Source organism: Diplotaxodon limnothrissa, linkage group LG6 (assembly GCF_057381915.1).
Source record: "Diplotaxodon limnothrissa isolate DT_005_m linkage group LG6, D_limnothrissa_male_GT1.1, whole genome shotgun sequence".
In the NCBI taxonomy this organism is placed as follows: domain Eukaryota; kingdom Metazoa; phylum Chordata; class Actinopteri; order Cichliformes; family Cichlidae; genus Diplotaxodon; species Diplotaxodon limnothrissa.
This window is the reverse complement of record NC_140601.1, coordinates 41,364,865-41,387,482: the sequence shown is the minus strand read 5'-3', so window position 1 is coordinate 41,387,482 and position 22,618 is coordinate 41,364,865. Positions and strand designations below refer to the sequence as shown.

Here is a 22,618-nt window from a genome sequence, read left to right as displayed (position 1 = left end):
TGTTTGGGTTACTGTCAGAAATCAGTGTTAGGTCATTAGCATCCACGTGTCAAAAACACTGGTATTTCTGGGGGTAAAACTTTAAAATGTTGTAAACTAAACTTCATCAATTTATTTTAAAGTTTTTATTTGGGGTTTTAAAACCTGCTCATGTATTCTGCTGTATTATTATTGATAAATCAAAACGGCAGCATAAGAAGGAATTAAAATAATATCCAACTGCAACATTAAGTTAATCCCATACAGCTGATCCAATAAAGGAATTCTTTACTTTAGGCCCTTTAAGACTTTAAAACTTTTGTTCTGGCTCTTACTTTACAAGCATTATGATTTTTCTTTAACAGATACTCTATTCTAGCTTCTTTCAGCCCACTGTAAAGGAGGATTTCAATACAACGCAATGATTAAACTCACTTGCAAACACTTTTGATGTGATGACATCTATATGAGGGTGCAGCAGAGCTCCTTCTCCCTCAGACTGATTCAACCTCACTGCCATAAAGAACGCTTTAGGAAATCTTTCCTACAGATTGAAGCATGCTTTTGTATTATACCTTCATGCTGCTGTTTTTTTAGTTATACATATTATTTATTAATCCAATTTGCACTTCTTCTTCATTGTTTTTAACTACGTTTTTGTTTGTTTTTATCACACTGCAAGAATTTGTTTACAACAGTCTCATAGTATAAACCTCTTACTTTGTTGTTTATTTGTTGTGTATTGTACACTGTACGATTTTATTCTTTATCATGCTGCTGTAACACAAAAGTTTAACCTTGTGGGATCAATAAAGCATCTATCTGTCTATTAAAGTAGGCTGTACTCCCCTTAGGTGCAGCATGTGTGCATGCAGGTTCACCTTCACGGTTTTCTGGGTAACTAAGGTTTTATTAATTTCACTCTTGCTTTATCCACTTTGACAGCTCGCAGTAAAAACTGTCAGCTGTAAAAGTCTCGCGTGGGCTTTAATAAATTCCTCCCTGTACGCTTGAATCTCAGGACCCGTGTTACCGGTTTCAACCACCAGGGGGAGACATCGTGCCGTGCGCTCTGTTGATTCCCGGAAGTTGTGACAGTGTGCTCCCCAACACAACCACAACAATGAAAGCTATCATTCAGAGAGTCACGAAGGCGAGTGTGACAGGTAAGCTTTAACCTGAGCGCGGCTGCTGCATTTTAAGAATGTATTTAAACTCGAGCCTGCTCACAGCTTCCGCTCGTTTCCGTCGCTGACACGTCGCCTTAGCTAAGCTAGCAGGGTTAGCATTAGCCAGCAGAGTGAATGCAGAATGAATGCAGCAGAGCTGTTGTCTCTCCAGCTGTCAGCCGCTGCTGGAGCTCAGAGGGGCGTGATAGCAGTGAACATGTCCTGTATGTCTGCGGGGCTGACGGCTGAGCGACAGACGTCACGGCTGGCGACTGTTCTCCGACAGCCGGCCACCTGTCAGCCTCTGCTAGCTGCCGGTGTGCAACAGTAACAACAGCTGGAGGGCAAACAGTTCACAAAAACACGCTCATATATGCGTGGTTACATTTTATTTCTCAGTCTATATTATTTTCTCACGCTAAGAAAGTGCGTTTAAAAATGTCTACAGTGCTGATTTAACCGGTCAGTTTTTATTTTTCTCCTAAATATGCTTAAAAAGTACAAAGTCAAGTCACAATTCTCACAATCTATCGCAATAAAGAAAATCAGTCAAATCCATCTTCATGTTTATTGTGTGGGAAACATGACGTCCTCTAGAGCTCTCTACAGTGGATCATCATTTGATCCTACCCTAGTATCTGTCACACCAACCCTCTGTACGTCCTCCTTCACTACATCCATGAGTCTTCTCTGTGGTCTTCCTCTCTTCTTCCTGCCTGGCAGCTCCATCTTCAGCATCCTTTGTCCAGTATATACAGCATGACTCTTAGTAGCTAGAAGAGCAGAGGTTAGAGCAGCTGGCCAGTAAGCAACAGGCTGCTGGTGTGAGTCTGTTCAGATGCTGACATCTCTGACATGGCTCATTTTGTCATGTAAAAAAATAAGTAAAATGAACAAAAAGCTGAAGAAACAAATATTAAAGACACAAATTTGATGGTTTCTACAGTTTGAATAATGGCAAGAATTGATGTTTGCACATATCTTCTGTAGGGCATGCATCTGTGTGAGAGATTACATTGAATGGATTCTGAGACATGCGTTGGTATAATTTCGCTGCTTCGGTGCACAGAAGGCCAAAGTGACCCTCAGACAGTCAAGTAGAACGCGTTTACCGCTAGGTTTAAATCAGTTCCAAGTATCCAAGACGAAAAACAAATTCACTGCAGTTGCAAATATCCACACATGTCCAAAGCTGCCTGTAATGCTTTTATAGAAACTTGAAAATGAACAAATTTTGAGGATGTAAAAACATAAAATCTCCTTTGTCTGATTTCTTCAAGTTGGTTGTGATCTCTGTGGGCACGGCGTTGCCTGATATCTCTGTGCCAGTGTTCATTTTGTTGTGCTTTCTTGCAGTGGGCGAGGAGCAGATCAGCTTGATCGGACGTGGACTGTGTGTGCTGCTGGGCATATCTGTGGAGGACACGCAGAGGGATGCTGAGTACATGTGAGTGCAGAAAGCAGAAAGTACACCCTGAGATCTCAAACACTGTAATTTCATCATAAAAAGAAGGGAAATCTAAATAAACTAAAAGCACACAGTCAAAATAATAAAACATTTATGCAAAAATTTAATGTCTTCAATGATTCTGATCCGGTCGATCTACGTCCCTGCCCTCACCTATGGCCACGAGCTGTGGGTAGTGACCGAAAGAACGAGATCGCGGATACAAGCGGCAGAAATGAGCTTCCTCCGAAGGGTGGCTGGCCTCTCCCTTAGAGATAGGGTGAGAAGTTCGGCCATCTGGGAGGGGCTCAGAGTAGAGCAGCTGCTGCTCCACATCAAAAGGAGCCAGCTGAGGTGGTTCAGGCATCTGACAAGGATGCCCCCTGGGTGAGGTGTCCCGGGCATGTCCCACCGGGAGGAGGCCCCGGGGCAGACCCAGGACACGCTGGAGAGATTATATCTCTCGGCTGGCCTGGGAACGCCTTGGTGTTCCCCCGGATAAGCTGGAGGAGGTGGCTGGGGAGAGGGAGGTCTGGGCGTCTCTGCTTAGGCTGCTGCCCCCGCCACCCGGCCTCGGATAAAGCAGATGAAGATGGATGGATGGCTATTGTCACCGTTGACTGAATTGAAAACAGAAAGTGTAAAATAAATAAAAACAAAGATTAATATAAAATACAGAAGTGTAGGAGAGGCTGCTTACTGTGTTGTTCTCATCTTTGTGTTTTCAGGGTGCGTAAGATCCTGAACCTGAGGCTGTTCGAGGACGAGCACGGCCGAGCGTGGAGCAAAAGTGTCATGGAGCGAGACTTTGAGGTTCTGTGTGTGAGCCAGTTCACCCTGCAGTGCATCCTGAAGGGCAACAAGCCGGACTTCCACTCGGCCATGCCCGCAGAACTCGCTCAGCCTTTCTACGACAGCATGCTGGAGAACATGAGGAGCACCCACAAACCGGAGCTCATTAAAGGTGGGTCAAACAGAGGCGTAGGGCCACGTCAGCAAAGCCTTCTTTTTGACTATAAAACACTGTGACTGAAAGCTGTGGACACCGGTTTGACTCTTTAAACTGCAGTAGCAGTTTAAGATTAAAATCTTTATTAAAAGCAGCTGTTAATGGGACTCTGATGTGAAGCGAGTCAGATTAATGTTAGACGTGTGCGACTAATCGAGTCTAAGATCGCTGCTTTGTTAGTCGGTTAAACAGATTGTTCCTACTTTATTGATGCGTGTCAGCAGTTGGCAAAAGCTGCGACTCTAACGACCAGCAGAGCCTCTTCCTCTCTGGTATGGTACGATGTGAAGGGTCAGACATGAACTATAAACCACTGCAATACTTTGAAGTAGGAAATGAGTGGCTGTGTGAGAGGCGTGTGGATGCCAGCCTGCAGAGAGTGAAGGTTAAAGTTAGCACTGCTAACGTTAGCTGTTAAACAGCCATGTTTAGCCTCGTGCTTGGGCTGGGTTCAGTTTTAAATGCTTTCAGTGTGTTTGCTGACTAGTTGACTACATCCCTAGTTTGAATCTTACAATATTTAACATTAACTTTAAATAAATTCCTCCAGCTTCTCAAGTAGTTCTGTTGCTGGTGACCAGTTTACTTGTCCAAAAGTAAGAAACACTGTCCATATGAACATGTGGTTATTTAAGAGAATGAATGAAACTGAATAATATTCTTTGATAATCCAGTTATTCTCAGATGCCGCTGAGATGTGCATCTCTTTTTGCTGATGTTAACGTTGCAAACACTCAGACTGCGGTTGGATTGCTGCGTGTGCTAACATTAGCAGTGCTAGGATCCGTAGCATCCACATGCTTCTTTGGTCAAATGGTTAAATCAAACGCTAGTTTTCTCTGATAAATCGAACCAGCACCTGTCCATTTTCTACTTTAAATGCAGACCTGCGCTGGTTTATGCAGCTGTCGTCTGCCCGACTTTCCACCTCGCTTTTTTACAACTTCCTATCACAGAGAGCGGGTCTCAGGTGTCTGCGGGTGCTACAGATGTTGGAGGATAGTGTTGTTAAATTACAGGACGAGCCGGTGACCAGTAATGTACGTTCATAAAAAGGGAAGAAGAATTGCTTTAACTGACTTGTGGTGCTCAATAATGATGTTTAATCGTCTAATCGACTATTTCTAAACATCCATAATATCACAAGACATGCATGCATGCAGCAAGAAGAACAAAAGCTGTGCTCATGTTTATGCAGGTGGCTCAGTAACATTTCATTAACACATGATGTAGGACTTTGGAATTGATGCCATAGGTGTGTCTGCAAGCAGGCTGAGGGGTAGCACCGATGGTTGCAGGTATTTTCAGGTTTGTTATAAAGCATGCTTCATCTCGATGAACCCTCTGCTCCACCTGAGTGTCAGATTCATCCAGAGATCACACAGTTCCCTGTAATTTCCAGCAGAAGAGTAAAAAACATATCATACCCATCAGCTGCTTACCTTTAATCTGAATTGTCATGCTGTGTGTGAAGAAAAACGGCTGCGTGAAACCTTCACGCTGATATTTTGGTTAGCGGGTTACCCGCTCCCTCGTCAGGCCTGCTTGTTGTGGAGCTGCTAATTTGTGCTGCTTTAGTTAAAAAGCTGGTCATTAATGAAATGAACTAGCTGCACTCTAATTAGCACATAGCTATTTCATCCTCAACGCTCAACGCCCCTCTCAGTAAATCCAGCCCTTCATCATCTTCACTGCCCCACTTTAAAGTCCTCTGATTTTTGCCCCCTGCTGGAGTTTAGGTCTGGATATTGATATTGAGCTGATAGCTGCTGTTTCTAGCTAAGATGGATTATTTTAATTAAAAAAATAGCCACAGTCTGTTGGCGGTCTTTTCAGAGACCAGTCTTAATAGAGTCCCAGGAGGCTGCAGGACGGCATGGCTGAAAAATGCCTGTTACCTGATACAAAGCTAATTGGAAACAAAAGGTCAAAGGTCACAGCTATTGCCACACACTTATGGGCCTGGACTAGTGATCCTGCTCCCTGCTATTTAATTGCCCGTATTCCCATCTCGGTGTAAGGTTACAGCAGATCATCGGTGTGGTGACGCGCTGGCAATGACGGTGGCGGTGAACTGGGTCAGCCCACCGGGGAGCAGGTGAGGAGAACACCTTGTCCCAGCGAGGGAGGTGTAGGGCTTCTTAATTAGGAAGCCTTCCGCCTCCCCCTCCAGAGAGAAAATGCGATGATGCAGCGCTTTTTCCACCGCGGCCCAACGGCTTCATTGTGCAGATGGTGTCATTAATCTCGTGGACTCGGTGGAAGAAAGGAGAACATTTGAGAAACTTCCTGTCCTCGCACCTCTCCGTCGCCTTTGTCCCCAATGTCTCAAAGCTCCACGTCACATCGTGAAACATCAAGTGCTGATGCCTGTAAACTGTAATCTCTATTCATTTGTCTTCCTGGTTTTATCATTGTAGATGGGAAGTTTGGGGCTCGCATGCAGGTCCACATTCAAAACGACGGACCGGTCACCATCGAACTGACATCACCGACTGGACCCACAGACCCCAAACAGGTACATCACTCGGCACGAAGCTTTAAAGACTCATCTTAATACCTCAGATACCACTGGCCGCTGCCTTTCCTCCAATGTGCAGTGCCTGCAGGAGTCTACCTGTTACCGATCACCTGTCATGTTTGTATACGAGTTAGATAACAAGGAGACCTTTCATATGCTGTTACTTGTACTGAGCAGCAACTCTCCCACTTTGTCAGATGACGTTTCAAAGTTTGCCCAAATTGCATTTTTCATGCAAGTTTTCTCCAGTGAATGATCAGAAAAAGCTCCAGTATCAATGCTTGTTTCTGTTCCTCTACATTAAAGACATGAAATTGCTGCAGTTTATTGAAACTAGGATGCGTCCCATGACAATGATGCTCAGAGGAAATCAAAATTTCACATGGATACCTCCCTGTACTTACATAAAAAAATAAAAAATAAGGTGACTAAGAAAGCACCGATTTTCGACAGACTCCCGTCTCTCTGTACTTTGAGGGCCTGTAACTCTGGTGCATCTAATCAAGGCATGCAACATTTTTTTGAATATAGTCACACTCCAAAAAGTTACTGCACAAAAAAAAAAATTAAAAAAATCAGCTGATTCTGAGAGGGTCAGCAGGGAGGAGCTCCCTAATTTGTCAGTGTGAAGGAGTTCATTTCTATTGTACCACCAGGTGGCGGTGTTTGCTCTCCTCTCATGTACAGACTCTTGATTCTTATGCTACAGATTTTTGTTGTTGTTTCTTTTTTAAAATGAGTGAAATAAGAAGCATCCATTATTTATACCCTTCAGGTTTCTTGAAGTTTGTTTTATTTTTAGTTTATTTTGCTTGATTTTGTGTGATTTATACGAATACTGTTCAATATCTGACTGACTAAAATTAAATCTAAGATTTATAAAGTCATGCATCCTTAGATCTGAGTTTGAAAGAGTCACACAGAGGTTATTTTTAAAATCCACAAATGCTTCGAATTTAAGCAAAGTGAAACTCGAGGAAAGAAAACAATATAAAAATTATATCCAATAACATCTATAAATCCAGCCAGTTAAATGAATATTAGAAGTATAATACACAAAGTAGTGTGTTGTGTGGATGCGTCTGCATGTGGGAAAACCTATCATCTCACTCAAAGTCACAAACTCACAGATCATTGCTGCCCAGCTGATCGTTTTGGTTTTATAACTCACAATCTTTCATCGACTTTTTTCCACAAATGCAATAAAAATTCAACAAAATAAAGTAAAATATTAGAAAAGTAAAACACACTAAATTAGCTTACTTATTTTTACTTATTTCTTTTATTTTTTCATCCATATGAGACACCCGTGTGACTGATCTACCATTGAACAGGCCCCACGCTTTTATTTTGAAGGTTCAGTTACTGCTAACTTGCTGGCTGTAGCCCTTCATGTAAGATGTGCCCCTGTCGTTATGCTGATGTGCTCGTGGTTTGTTTCACTTGCAAAGCTAGTGCTTTTTAGGCTGGGTGTTAAGTTTGCAGAATTCCAGGATCCCAAATCCCAAATTAAGGATTCAAGAAAAACAATCTAGATTTGAGAAAGCAGAAAACAAAACTTTAAGCTCTCAGACAGCAGCCACGATTAACGTGTGTCACCCCCACGGAGCCGCGCTGATTCACTGATATCTCACTATCACTCAGTCGCCTCCGTGAAGGAGCTGAAAAGTCCCCCGTGTGTGTGTGTGTGTGTGTGTGTGTGTGTGTGTGTGTGTGTGTGTGTGTGTGTGTGTGTGTGTGTGTGTGTGTGTGTGAGATAGAGAGAGACAGGGTGTTATGTGTGGGTTTGAGATGATTGGCACCATCGGCCCACATGCTCACGCTCTCCCTCTGCTGTACCTGTCCAGGCTGTAACTGTTTGCTCCAGGAAACCAGAGTCAAACCAGGATGCCTCCTTTCTAAACGGATGGTTTTATTCTGAAAGTGTGCGCTGTGATCTGAAAGGGTTAGTATATCATTTTGATTGCATGCAGGGAGCTTTGACAGGTTTTCATGCTCGGTGCTTTTAGGGAAAGCGACATCAGTGTGGTGCTGGATGAAAAGTACATTAGCAGGTGATTCATTTTAGCTTCTGAGAAGTCTTGATATGAGTACAGAGGACCAGCTCCAGGGGACTGAAAGCACCAGAGCTGAATTAAATTAACAGTTTTGAAGCTTCATTTTCTTATTTTTTTCTTATTATTTTACCTTTTTAAATAAACTAAAATGAAGGAAAGGTTCCAGAGCCAATCCAGGATTTTCTATTTGTTTAAAACACATAAAACAAACTTCTTTTAGCTTCATTTAGTCCTAATTTTCACCTTCACTCAAAGTGTCCCCTCAAAATATAAACTGATCTTTATTCTTAAGATCATCCTGTACCACAACCCAATGCTTCTTCAGTGACTTTGTATTTCATTGATTCTTTGCCTTTAAGTGTTTTCTCGCCACATCGCTTGTTAAGAAAACAAACACCGTTACAGGACGGCTGTGAAAATCTGAACTGTGAACAGAGATGTACTTCATAAATTTATCCCCAAATCCTGCTACATCTGTAAATCTTCATCTTCCTCCTGCCTGTTTTTGCAAAATGTCCCTTTTTTTTTTTTTTTAAAGCAAGCTATTTTTATAAAACCAATTAACACTGCAGCAGATGATTTATTAACATGCAGCTGTAACTAATATTTATCTTTTCTTTGCAAGTCCGTTTTGCATCATTGATGCATTTTTGCTTTCTTTCATTTTTTAATTGAAGCAAAAACTTTGTTGATTGATCAGTTTGTCAGGTTTTAATTTCAGTCACAATTTTTGTGTTTCGACAACTATTAAAACAAGATAACTGAGATCAAATTCTTATTTTGAAGAAAAGTCCAGGTTCACTCCTCATTTTTTTTAAGGCTGGATCAAGCTACATGATCATGGTCTCATTCGTGATTTGTTCAACTTTGGATTTACTCGATTTTCTCTGCAGTGATTCTGTGAACGAGTCATGAAATTTTTTTTTTTTGGGGGGGGGGGGTTTGTGCATTTAACCGCTGATTTATGAATGAATAAGAGTCAAGTAATGGAGATAGAAATCAGTGCAAAAGTGGACGGTCTCCTGCAGCGACAGGATGTTTCTCAGCTCCTTCTGCCACCAGAACGAGCTTCGTGCAGCCTTCCTGAATTCTGCTCACTTCTGTGGAGCCCAGTTAGCGTCCTTATGCCTTGGCTGCAGGCAGGCTTTGGCTGCTCTCCCCTTGGTGGACTTGGCTTGCTTGCCCAAAGGGAGGGATATTAAGCAGTCCTCAGAATTTTAATCTTGTCTGTTTGGGATGTTTTGCTGTGGGGGCTGAGGAACCAAAGCCAAGACTGAACATGAGGGATAAAAGGCCAGCCAATAGGCTACGCTTGGCACGGGGTGGGAAATGAAGCAACAGCCAGCAGACACTGTTCCTTTCTTTCCATGAATCAGGGATTTAGTCCACCACAGGGTCAAGCGGCCAGCAAACAATAGAGTTATCCAGAGCAATGAAAATCATCCAGTTTTGGATGTTCTCTTTGGGAAGCTGGAGGCTGCAGCCCGATGGCAGAGGGCTCCAGAGTTTTTCTGTTTGTTCACCTTACTGTTGGTGCATTTTGATTTAGGCTGTGGGCTGAAACCCAACATTCACAGGAGTTACATAATGTTTGATCATGCTAAGCTTTCACTGGGTTGGAGATCAGAGTTTTGGGTTTGGACGGAGCTTTAGTGTTGGAGTTATAAACAGATATCTTTGTGCACTACCACGGTGTTATATCAAACAATCAAGATGTGACTGAAGCACAGCTTTAATTCAAGGGGATTAACAAAAGTATTGTATTAACTGTTTAGAATTTTTTTAAAAATGTACATAGACGCCATTTTCAGAGGTTTAAAAGCAATTGAGTTGACCTACAACCAGTGTTATGGACATGTGAGGAGTTCATTCAAGTGTTGAACTTATATTTGGTAACAGTTCACTGGAACTCTGAATGTGAGGTCCAAAGAGATGGAGATGCAAGAGAAGGAAACAATCATTAGACTGAAGGACAAAATGCACCTATTAGAGAGAGCAAACACATCAGCAGTGTTAAAAATTAACATTCTTACAAAGATGAAATGCACCAATCAGCTCAGCAATCACAAAAGGCCTGAAGGACCACAGAAGACTACAAAAGTACATGATGACAGAACGATTTTCACGGTTAAGAAAAAAACATCTAAGTCAAGAACACTCTCGAGTAGGTAGACGCATCTCTTTCAGTCTACAATCAATTGAAATGAAATGCAGAGGAAACCAGTCGTTTACAGCTAGATGCAAACCGCTGGTTACACAGGAAGAACGGGGAGGCTTGATTAGATTTGTACATTTGTACAGATTTGTACAACTCCCAGGCCACGGACCGGTACTGGTCTGTGAGTCATTTGGTACCAGGCCGCGAGAGTTGAAGCTCGGATGTGAAATTGATGGTTTTCAGGGTTTTTATCGTTTTTATCTGTAACTTGGTTTCTCTGGGTCTTTTCCCGTGTGTTATGAATAAATCTTCCCTTTTTTGGTACCGGTACTGGTTTTATCTTGTTGTATTTATCCACGACACCTTAAAGGCTGGTCCGTGAAAATATTGTCAGACATAAACCGGTCCGTGACGCAAAAAAAGTTGGGGAACGCTGTTTTAGACGACACGGTTCTGGAAAAAATAATTCTTTGAAAAGAAGAAACAAAGATTAACTTGTGAAAGAATGACAAGTGTGGAGAAGAAGAGGAACAGCTCCTGATCTAAAGCATACCACATCATCTGTCGAACACATTGGAGGTCACATTATTGCATGCGCGTGTGGAACCATGTCATTTGCTTTTATTGATGACGTGAGTGCTGATAGGAGCGTGCAGCGGGGCTAGGGGAGGGTCTGTGCTGACGGACGTGGGTTACTGACCTGGCAACCTGGCTGCCCCTGGGTGGGTCCGGGATGGGCGTGGGGTTCTGGGGGCGCTCCGTCTCTGGGCTGGGGCCCGGGCCGGGCCTCGGGGGCTTGGGTCCTGGTTGGTGTGTTGCCGGGGTTGTGGGCGGGTGGGTGCATGGGGGCCCGGCCCTGGAGCAGGGTGCCGCCGGTGCGTCGAGCCGCCTGGGGGGCTCTTCATCTGGTGGGGGGGGTGGTCACATCTTGCAGGAGCTTTCTTCTCTTCAGGAACTCTCTGCGGGAGGGGGAGATACAGGAGAGGTGGAGGAAGATCTCAGCCTGGGCGTTTACCGTCTTATGTAGTCTGGAAGATGTGTGGATGGTGGGGTGGGTGCAGTTTTCTCTGTGGTGGGGTTGGGTGGACTGTCCAGGGCTCTGTGGAGCCGGAGGGCGCTACTGCACTGGGCCCCGGTCTGATGGGCCTGGGCCCCCCTTCCCTGGCGGGTTGCGGAGGGTGGGAGTGCCTACTGGGGTCAGCGGGGGAGCTGGCCCCAGGGAGGGGTTACCTGCCCCTCCCTTCCTTCCCTCCCCATCTCCAGCTGCCTCCCTCTTCCCGCTCCTCCACAACCACCCACACATGCAGGGCCTTGGAGTGGGGGTATGTCACCAGGGTGCAGAGGAGGCTACCCCCCCCCCCTGTCCCCTTCTGGCTGCCTCTGCCTCAATTTTATCCCACAACTTAGACATTCACATTATTCACACTCTCATTACACATACATATAGGATCTTGGGGGTGGGCACAATCACGGAGTCCAATTTACCATCAGGGTGTACACCCCACCCCTGACGTCGTTGCCCACCTCTCAATTTTAAATACACTTAGTCATTGAGGGCTAGCAGGAGGGACTATGCGCTTACCTGCTGCTCCATGGCAGGTAGCTCCATGCCCTCCTGGGTTTTAATTGCACCTTAGAACACATATGCATCAACACTACAATGAGCGGGTGGAGGGAGGTTTGGAGTCTTCTCCCACCCCCATTCTCTGCGGCCTGCTGGAGCGGGAGGGCTAGTAGGAGGAGTTGGCCGTCCGACTGCGGTCTGGGGTGTGGGGCCTCCCTGCTGCTGCGGAGTCGGGGTGGTCTGCCTCTCCCCACCGCAGGGAAAAGGGTAACACCACCTGGGTCTGGGTGCAATTCCCCCCTCCAGGGGCAAGGGTACCTAGACCCGGTTTGTAGAGTACGCTTGGGGAGTGTGATTGTGTGTACAGCGTCTCTTTATGTCTGTCTCCACGTTGGTTGAGTGTGGAGTGAGTGCATATGAGAGCATGAGGGTGGGAATGGATGTTTGTGTCTGTGTGTGCCTGTATGTCTGTGTCTATATGTCAGGTTGGGTATCAGACGCCACCTCTCTGGGGACACCTCAGGCCCTCCAAGGTTTGGAGGCCTATCTCCACCCACCACCACTTCCCCTGCCGGTGGCGGACTCCCTCAGGTGTCGGTGTGTTGGTGGTTCTTTGTGTCTGGGGGTGGGCGTCCGGGTACACACCGGCTCACTCCTTGGCGGCCGCTTGTCGGGGCCTGGGGCTCGCTCGGGCCCCCTTTGGAGGTGGGGTGCCCCCGGCCTCTCGGCCTGGGGCTCGGTCACTCAGGCGCAGCTGGGGGCCGGCGGAGCTCACGGGCGCGTCACTGCAACTCCCCCTGACTTCTGCTCCGCGGCTGCTGGGCGAGCCCTCATCTGGGACTCTCCTCAGCTCTTACTGGAATAGTGGCGCGGCTGCCCCTCTGTTGGTCTTCCATGGTCTCTTGTGTTCTGGGGGCCTCTGGATATCTGGAGTTTTGATCTCCTCCATACCCGCTTCACACCCTGGAGGACGGGGCTGTGGCCCCCCCACACTCCCTAGCAGATCATTACATGGAGAAACCTTTGGAATGCAAGCATGCTGATCCACACAGGTATGCACACATGGGTATTCACAGACGCGGACTAAAGCTTTCTTGGCTGCTGCCTCAAAGCACACTGTGCGCTGTCTATCTTGCGTGCTGCACAATATCGTTTATTATTTAGTAAATATTGATATCTATGGCTAGCTAGTTTATTGTGATGGTGCTTTGTTTTCTCTATTATTATGTTGCTCTTTGTTGTTTGCTGTCTCCTCTGTTTGTTTTTTTTGTTTGTTTGTTTTTTTTCTCCATACAGGTGACCCAGGAGTTCTTTTTTTTTTTTTTTTTTTTTCTCTCTCTTCCCCCCCCCTTCTCACCGTCTCTTCTCCCCTTTGGTTTTCTTTCTTTCTCTCCCCCTCTTTCTCTCATTCATTCCCCCTGTCCTATTTATTAAAAAAAAAAAAAAAAAAAAAAATGACAAAGGATGAACTGAAGCTCTGCCATCACGTAATGTCGCATACTGCTGTTTCTGATGTCATTTAGAAAAAAAAAAAAAAAAAAAAGGAGCAGCAGGATGGATTTTGGAGTGTGCAGGGCTGCACTCTGCTCAGATTCAGCCAACTGCTGCAGAACTGATTAGACCAAGCTTCCCAGTGCCAGTGGATAATGACCCAAAGCAAACTGTAAAAGGAACCTGAGAGATCTCTAAGGCAAAGAAATGGGATATTCTTTGATGGCCAAGTTAACCACCTGATCTCAACCCAATAGAGCATGCTGTTCAGTTATTAACTGGATGCAGAGAGACCCACAAACAAGCAGCAACTGGAGGCATAATTAGCAAAATGGTGTCACTTTCCAGATACTCACTGATCTGACCGATATCATCAACAAAGACAACAGCAGGCCTAGTTTCTTACCACAGCATGTTAATGGGTTCAGCTGGGAATAACAGTCTTTTTTGTACTTGTTGAATAATGTAATGTCTTATGCAATGCTTTGGATTTTTAAGATGACATGTAGTTCATAAATATTTCTCCTACAACCATAAAAGTTTTACCATCTGTGTTTCCAGACTATTTTGGATGTCAGGTAGCATACCTACTTCATCATCACTGTGGAGTGATGTTTATGAACCGTGAAGATGAGGGAGGAGCGGTTTTTGATCAGTAGAGTTGTCTGACTAGTTGTGCTGAGTGGCAGCATGAAGGGCTATTTTGAAAAGAGGGAGTGCGTGCAGTCACAACAATAGACTCATTGAGGGGATCATATGACAGCTCGGAATAGCTCTAAATGCCGAGAGAATAGAAGTAGTCATGTATCACAAATGTGGAGTGCTGGCCCGGGCCTCTTTTTCTTTGTTTAATTAATTGTTGTAATTGTCATGCATGTCAGGATCTTTGGGTGAATACTGAGCATACTGCAAAGGTCATGATCTGCAAGTCATGATGCAGCATGTTCATGGTGGGACCACAGAGCCACCAGGAGGCCCAGATGAGTCAGGTTTCAGTCGCAGAGTAGGAAAAGGGAAATGTTACAGTTTTAGAAATAAGAATCCATAAATTATTATTACTTATTCTAACTATCCTCTGTCTACGATGTAATGTGACCGGGTTGTTTGTCTGCTTGTTAGCAGGTGGGGGAAAAAAGCTTATGGCCAGACTTGCATGAAAATATTATTCTTAGGAGCCGGACTCGATCGAAATCTGGATCTGGATTCAGGAATATTTGGAAGGATTCTTTTTGATTACATCATCTACGGCTCACATTACCTGTGGTGTACCACAAGGATCAGTCTTAGGGCCTATTTAATTTTCTACTTATATGCTTCCACTTGTGTAAATTTTACAAAACCACAATGTGTGTGTCCCGTGAGAGCTCTGATCTTAAAAGCTTAGCTGCTGTTTTAAACTGCTTGTTGTCTTTCTGACCCAGCCGTTTTGCTTTCTTGTATTTTCTCAGCTATCAAAGCAGGAAAAGCAGCAGCAGAGGAAAGAGAAGACGCGCTCCAAGGGTCCCTCAGAGTCCGGCAGGGAGAAGGGCGCCCAGCGTTCTCGACAGGACCCCAACGCCAGCAGTGGGGCAGAGGGGGACGTGTCTTCGGAGAGGGAGCCTTAGGTCATCAAGGTGAACAGGAAATATGCACACACACACATGCAGTCAGGTACAGTTACGCTCAGGCGTGTCTGTCTAATTTAGTCTTTAGAATTTGTCAATCATTTCCCACTAAATAAAGGCTCATCTTAAAGGGGACGCCCCATGCTGTTATCTGTTATCAGTCTGTGCACAAAGAGCACCTGTGAGACAAAAGCTCAGGCTTCACACTGCTCTAACCGCTCAGTTTCACATTGTTTTTCTACTCTTGCAAATATATGATGTCATAGAAGGAGGATGTGGTTATCTCAGGCACACGGCTCTGACTGTAAGTAAAAGGCTTGCACGCACCTGCTGTTCATACTTTCTACACAATATTCAAAAACAATTTAAACAAAAAAAAGTTGACATTTCTAGTCTAATTCTAACTCTTAGTATTTGCTTCTGCACAGTCGTCATCTCAGAGCTGCAGTTATTGTTTTTTTGGCCGTTGTGGAGGCAGCTCCCACAACTTTGGAGTAGTGATGTAACCTGGAAAGCTCCTCCAGCCTTGGCAGAAGGAAGTTCATAAATTGATCCAAGAAATTAAAGAAACAAACCAAGTGTAAATATGGAAACGTGTCTGCCAAGGCTGGTACCACTGAAACTTCATTAGAGCCACAACAGGACAGCTTGCCGGCCGACTTAATTACCCTGCATGCTCGTCCACGCACGTCACTTTGTTTATGTGTGTGCGAGGTTGTGGGTAGTTGTGTTTAGTGTGCGGTTCTCCTGGAAAGGTCACAGCAAACAGGATATCAAGCTCATAAAATGGCTTTTTACTTGCTGCAACAGCTTTTAGTGACCATATGGAGAGCTGAGCGTCTGGGCTGGCGTGTCTTTTCTGCTCAACTTTTTTTGGGAGGGTGGGGGTTTGGAAACGGTACGGGAGGATGATGCATTGTGAGCCAGAAAGTATCCCAGGATGGAGATCTGTGATGGAGTTGTTTCAGGCACATAATTAATTTAAAAACAAGCTTTTAAAATTAGTCATGTTTTGGAAATTTGGAAGGAGGTGGAGTTTTTTAATAATTCACCTGCTTGCATTTTTGTAAAACTCAGAGTTAGCGATGTGGCTACTTTGAGGTGTGTGCTAACACAGCTGTAAGCACTAGCTGTCTGCTAAGCCTCACATCTGCTAGTTAGTGACTTCTTATTATTAGTTGGATAATAGTAAATCTGCTGTGTTGCGCAGACCATCAAAGACCACCTGGGTTATGGGAAGTGAAATTGCAGTATTTTAGGTAGTGGATCGGTACAAACCCCACTGGGATAGTTGGGACACTTCCTGAAAATCCAAGAAAAACTAAAACCTGATTCTCCTCCTCATGATGTGCTGGATATTTTCAAAGGGAGACAGATCAGGACTGCAGTCAAGCACACAGACTCCATGTCTACGAAGCCAGGTTTTTCCAATGAGGCCTGGCATTGTCCTACACACGGAGTTCCTGGGAAAAGACGATAATTTCCTGATGGGAGCATATGTCTGTCTAAAATTCCTCCTCCTCGTAGTGCCTTCACATATGTGCAAAGCCCCCATGCTACGGGCACTGGTGCACGTTGAGCCGTGAACTCATGTGACCACAGGACACGTTTCCATTGTTGCTCGCTCCATCTCGGATGAGCTTGGGCCCAGAACTCACTGATGTTTCTGCACAAAGTTGTTGGAGTGTGTTGCAAGCATCTAAATGTGTTTAAGAGATAAAATTAAGTTTAAGTGGAAAAAACATTTAAAATCTTTTCTTTGTCCTTTTGTCTGTTAAATAAATGTTCAAGTGTATGACGAAAAAGCCGATTTTAGTTTTATTCCCAATTTTTCTGGAAATCTGGTGTATCTGTATGTATATAATGCTTTACTACTTATACTGAGCAGTCAAATCATTTCTAAACTGCAGTATTTTTTGTATAACTCTATTTATGGAAACAGAGTTATACCTTTAAACAGCATTTCCTGTGCTTACCTGGTTTTAGGTCCTTTTAAATTTGCTGAAACTCTGAGAACAAAATGGCTTTGCATCTGTGCAAGATCATTTTTGTCTTTTGCACTGTCAACAAATGCAGTCACCTCCCAAAAATAGTTATGTCCCATTTATAATATTAGTGTATGGTGTCATGTGCAATATGGCGCCCTTAAATCTGCAGTGAGAAGCAGTTACAGTTGTTCTTGTTTTCCACATCTCCCTTTTTCCATCTGTGCCTGATCTCTTTGTTTTTGTTGACATTGCGGTGAAACTCAGCAACCTTCATGAGAGACAGACCTGTTTGTTTCTCATTTTGTGCTTCTTATTGCAGTGTTGGGGGTGGTTTGGTGTGGGGGGGTATGTTTTGGGGGGTTGTTCTTATTTGCCTTGAGTATTTGTTTACTAGTGCAAAAACAGACGAGTTCTGGGAGAACAGAGATGGGGAGGCATTGAGTCAGCTCTCTCTGTGTCCCCCTCTGCTCTCCCTGCTGAGGCTGCAGGCTCCTGCAGCACAGCTCCTCTCCCTCTGTGAACCCTCTGGCAGACGTGCATTAATGGATATGCCCTCAAACTGGCAGCAATGCTTCCTGATCCTTGTGCTCAAAGATGGGGCAGTGCAGTTAGCTGCATTCAGACAAAAGCATGACTGACACCAGAGAGGTGAGATTAATGGGTTGGTGAGGTATCACAAGCTTAAATCAGTTTCACTGTCACGAAGGTGGCTCTCATTACCATAGTAACTTAAGTTGAACACATAAGCTGGTCTGGAGCAAGTAATGTCAATCACATGGCAGCAACTCAATGCATTTAAGCATGCTGACCTGCTGAAGTGCAACCTGAGCTGGGCTGGTCGGCTTCAGAAACTGCTGATCTGAACTGCAGAAGAGTATCTCTCAGTGTACAGCACATCAAACCTTGAAGCTGATGGGCCACAGCAGCAGAAGACCACACCCTCTGGCAATTTAGCCTGAGAGCGTGAATCCATCAATGGTTCAGGCTGCTACTAGTGTAATGGTGTGGGAGATGCCAACAATGCTTAGTACCAACTGAGATAACCAACTAAAAACCGATAAAAACCCTGAAAACTATACATTTCACACCCGAGCTTCAACTCTCGCGGCCCGGTACCAAACGATTCACGGGGGTTGGGGATTGCTGGCCTACCTGGGTGCTGTTGCCGAGCATCTTCTGATGGCTCATTCCAGCAGCTCACATCATCTGAGTTCACTGTGCTCAAGTTGTCACAAAGGTCACCAAATCTAAATCCAGTAGAACACCTTTGGGTGTTCATTTGACAAATCTGGAGCTACTGTGTGATGCTGTCGTGTTGATGTGGACAAAATCTCTGAGGAAAGCTTCCAGCGGTTTGTTGAATCTGTGTCATGTTGAGTTAAGGCAGGTTTAAAGGCAAACAAGGGGCCAACCCTGTACTACAAAGGTGTGTCTAATGAAGTGGACACTAAATGTAAAATCTATTGAGGAAATATGTGGTGTAGAAGTAATCCGTAGAGTCGAACCTTACTGACGTCTCTCGATTGGAGTAGGCGGCACTCAGTCACTTTTGAGCAGGAGATTATGACACGCCAAACACCCTGAGCCAGAAGCGGAAAACCTGATCCCAAAGTTTTAGACTTTTATTGACTAAATCAGCATTTTCATATCTTGTATGGGGAAAAAAACTCTGGAGTGATCCTCATCCAGTCACCTGATAGCTGCTGTTAGCTTCTAATGGCTTAAAACCTCCATCAAAACATCTGCAGGTGCAATGTTATTATGTCCTCCCTGAACTCCTCCACAGCGGGGGAGGATGCAGTGTAATCCTCAGGTTTTGGAGGCTTCAGCACCTTGTTACATAAGGTCTGACCAGAAGCCAGGGATGAGGGGGAAATGTGAGAGGAAAGGGAGTGGTTTTTTGTTTTTGGTTTTTTTTTTGATAAGGTGACTGTTATTTGGATTTTGGAGTGAGAGAGTGCACACACAGCACCTCGGGAAGTGTGTGTGCTGTAGTGAAAGAGAGGGATGGGTGGAAGAAAGAGGAAAAAGGACAGCGGCCTTGCTTGCTTAGCTCTGTAGCTGCATGTTTTATAGAGAGAACTGGTGCTCCCCAGGTTTGCTTTGCGTGACTTAAACATGAGCCGTGCTCGACTTCCATCGAATAATTTGCGACAGCCCTCCATTATCTTCTCTGCTCGTCCTTCCTGTCTGCAACGCTCTAATTTCAAAATAGAGTTATGTTAAGTTATCAGTACAGGAAGGTTTCAGCTGCTGTGAAGAGGTTCCAGCTGTAGCTGTTCTCAGGACTGTCGGAGATGTTCACACCACACGTAACTGCATCTTTAAATTTAGCTTTCATTGCTACCGTCAGCGTTTTTGTGCAGATCTTTTAATATGATGCAGACTTTTGAATTTGTCTGTTCACCTAAAATGGAAGCTGCACTTTAAACCTCCAGGAATTTTTACTACTTTTCATTTTAACAGGAATAAAATGGGAAAGTAACAAATAAGGCCAAAGTCTGTGGGGGGGGAAAGCGTCCATGCTTAGCTTTGAATGGCTTATTTTAGTCCATAAAGATATTGCTGTCGATATAATCTTGCTTTTTGTGTTAGTTGGTTTTTAAAGATTTATCTTAAAGATTTTTAGTCTTAATCTGACCAGACATGAAAGCAGAGAGAGAGTGGTAGGAAACCACACCCCTGCAGTGGCTTTTAGTATATAGGTCCCCCACTCAAACCATAGACCATCTTTTAGAAAAGATTATTCTTTTTTTGTACCAATTTGGGCTTTAGATTGTGATCTTTGGAGTGTCCCAGTCCATAAATACCATAATCTGTGCAGATTAGGTCCGTGTGTGTCTGCTGTCTGAGCAGGATAGAGCTCAGGATTAAACCATTGTCTTTTTTATGCCCTACATTGTTATTTTATTTTAATTTTCTTGAGGTATCAAAACCCGATGTCATCATTTCTTGATTTTAGTTATCTTGGCTGGAGCTGAATACACAGCTCCAGCCAAGATAACTAAAAACGAGACTTCACCCAACAAAATTCCTAGTGGATAAACCAACTATGAGCATATCATAAGAATCTCATGGAATATTCACAGGTATGTTTCATCTGTTTTCTGATAATAAATATATTATTAAAAGAAAACAAAAAGACCTGCGAGCTTCTATCCTCCAAGCTCGGGTCCTCTACCAGAGGCCTGGGAGCTTGAGGGTCCTGCGCAGTATCTTAGCTGCTCCCAGGACTGCGCTCTTCTGGACAGAGATCTCTGATGTTGTTCCCGGGATCTGCTGGAGCCACTCGCCTAGCTTGGGAGTCACTGCACCGAGTGGTCCGATTACCACTGGGAGCACCGTTACCTTCACCCTCCGCATCTTCTCCATCTCTTCTCTGAGCCCTTGGTACTTCTCCAGCTTCTCATGCTCCTTCTTCCTGATATTGCTGTCATTGGGAACCGCTACATCGATCACTACGGCCGTCTTCTTCTGTTTGTCTACCACCACTATGTCCGGTTGGTTAGCCACCACCATTTTGTCCGTCTGTATCTGGAAGTCCCACAGGATCTTAGCTCGGTCATTCTCCACCACCCTAGGCAGCATCTCCCATTTTGACCTTAGGACTTCCAGGTTATACTCAGCACAGATGTTTCTGTATGCTATGCCAGCCACTTGGTTATGGCGTTCCATGTATGCCCTGTCTGAGAAGGCAGCTGGATAGCGTGGTAGTAAGACTTGCACACCTTTGGAACGGGAGTTGTGGGTTTGATTCCCGAATGCTAACCAAGCCTACCTCAGACATGAGCGAGAGAGATAAATATGAAGCTGAACCGGGGGGTGAAATTGATTTCATTGTAGTTCTTAACAGAGCTTAAATGTGTTTTTCATCCTGAACTTTCACATGGATATTTTCTGCCCAATAAATATGCTTTGAGGACTCAAAAAGGCTTAAGAAAATTCCAAAGCGCTACATTTTGACTCCTATAAACATAAAGGTGCTGTAACCCTGATAATGTTGATGGTTTCAGGGTCTAATTTCACAGGGCTTAATTACATTTGCTAAAGTTGCTATGCAACAAAGATCAGCTCATCCTGTGGGGGTCACATGGGAAGATTTTTCCACATTTGGTTGATCTTCTGTAATGATGTGAATGACTGTGTAATGACTGAGAGAGTATGAAGAAAAAGAGTTTAAACTACTGCTGTTTCGTGTCTTGCAGATGTCGTACTGGGGACATGACGGTGAGCCCAGTTTCCTCAGGAAGGCCTTAAACCTCAGCGACTCTTTCACCTGATCCTGGACTGTCCTTCCTGTTTGGAAATCAGCAGGATTCGTTCAGCCTGTTTCAGACATCGTCCCCTTGGCCTCTCTCCTCCACACTCAGATAGGACCGGCTACATGTAGCAAAGATGATGTCTGGCCACATGACACTGCACAGTTTTCTTAGATTTGCGAGGGGAGGGGAGGCGTGGGTGATGGCAACATCATAAAACCGTGCAGCCCAGTAGCTTTATGTGCTCGGCTTTCCTTTTCCCTTCGCTCCCTTTCTTTCCATCGTTTCATGTTTCTGCCGCCATCTGTCTCTTTGTCTTTTGCTTTCTCTCTGTCTGTTCTGACTTAGTCTCTGTTTAGAGACATGACTCTGACCCTGAAGCACAGCTCAGCTCCGAGTTTATACTGCAGGAACATCATGGTAGTGAGAATGTACCAAGCTTGTTATATATTGTGACACTTGTCAAATTTTTGAGGTCTAAGAGGTTATTTTACCTTTTTGAGTAGCAGATTTTGTTTAAGGTCAAACTGAAGTTGCTACCACCGTCTGCTCTGTAAAAGAAATGGCCCTGTTGTTTGTAGCTGGACAAGTTTACGTTTCATATGCAAAGACTTGAGATGAAACTTCTGTAAAGTCAGTCATTGGTTAGTGAAGTCCTCAAGCTCAGTCTTTTTGGCCTTACCTTCTTAATTTGAAACTAAATGTGCACCTGGATCCTGCTTTCTCCTAATTCTGGCTGTAAATTTGTAAAATGATCATCATGTTTTAGTAAAGAAGACCGAAAAATATCAGCGGAGCACATAAACACATCACCAGTATTTACTTTTCCTTCTTTCTTTTTTTTTAAATTTCAGATCACTGATGAATTTTTCCCACACTGATTTCTGTACAAATGGACTGCTTTTTTAGCAGCTAGTTGAGTCGCCCCCTGCTGGCCTTTTGCATGGTCTTCACTTTCTGGAATCAGAAGCTACGTCACTAATAAGTAGACAGCAGTCTGCAGCAACACCCCACAAAAGCTTCAAACAACAGCCTGCATTAAATCTCCAGCTACATGTAAGCACGATGCTGCACGCCGACTTGCTAAGTTAGCTAACAAACATCCACTGGGTAAAAGCGCATTGCTAACAACATTAGTTTGGCTAACCAGCCGAGTCTTGGCTAACTACTGTCTGCTAGCAACTTAGTGACGTAGCATAAAGATGGCTGTGTATCATGTACTCATTTAGCGGCGCACATTTGTTAACATTATCTGCTTGCACTGACTCAGCTTTCACTGAAACATGAATGGTAACCAACTAACTCAGAGGCTGCCAGAGTGGATTTGATGCCCCAAATCATTATTGTCTCTTCATTAACAGAAATAAGAATA

General features: G+C 44.3%; 1 protein-coding gene across 1 annotated transcript; it reads left to right on the top strand.

Annotated features, from left to right (window-relative positions):
* Positions 1–1,081: 1,081 nt before the first annotated feature.
* On the top strand, positions 1,082–22,055 carry dtd1 (D-aminoacyl-tRNA deacylase 1). Its single transcript, XM_085355225.1, has 6 exons — positions 1,082–1,145; positions 2,505–2,595; positions 3,324–3,559; positions 6,025–6,122; positions 14,844–15,008; positions 21,193–22,055. Exons 1-5 carry the CDS (start codon positions 1,103–1,105, stop codon positions 14,997–14,999), a joined length of 624 nt encoding a protein of 207 aa, XP_085211351.1. The 5' UTR covers positions 1,082–1,102; the 3' UTR covers positions 15,000–15,008; positions 21,193–22,055.
* The last annotated feature ends 563 nt before the right edge of the window (positions 22,056–22,618 follow it).

What these genes read in the sequence shown, in the direction of transcription:
- dtd1 (XM_085355225.1), top strand. Translation starts at nt 1,103, where the DNA reads ATGAAAGCTATCATTCAGAGAGTCACGAAGGCGAGTGTGACAG. An exon ending in CACGAAGGCGAGTGTGACAG is followed by an intron (nt 1,146 to 2,504) that starts GTAAGCTTTAAC and finishes GCTTTCTTGCAG; the next exon opens with TGGGCGAGGAGCAGATCAGC. An exon ending in GACCCACAGACCCCAAACAG is followed by an intron (nt 6,123 to 14,843) that starts GTACATCACTCG and finishes GTATTTTCTCAG; the next exon opens with CTATCAAAGCAGGAAAAGCA.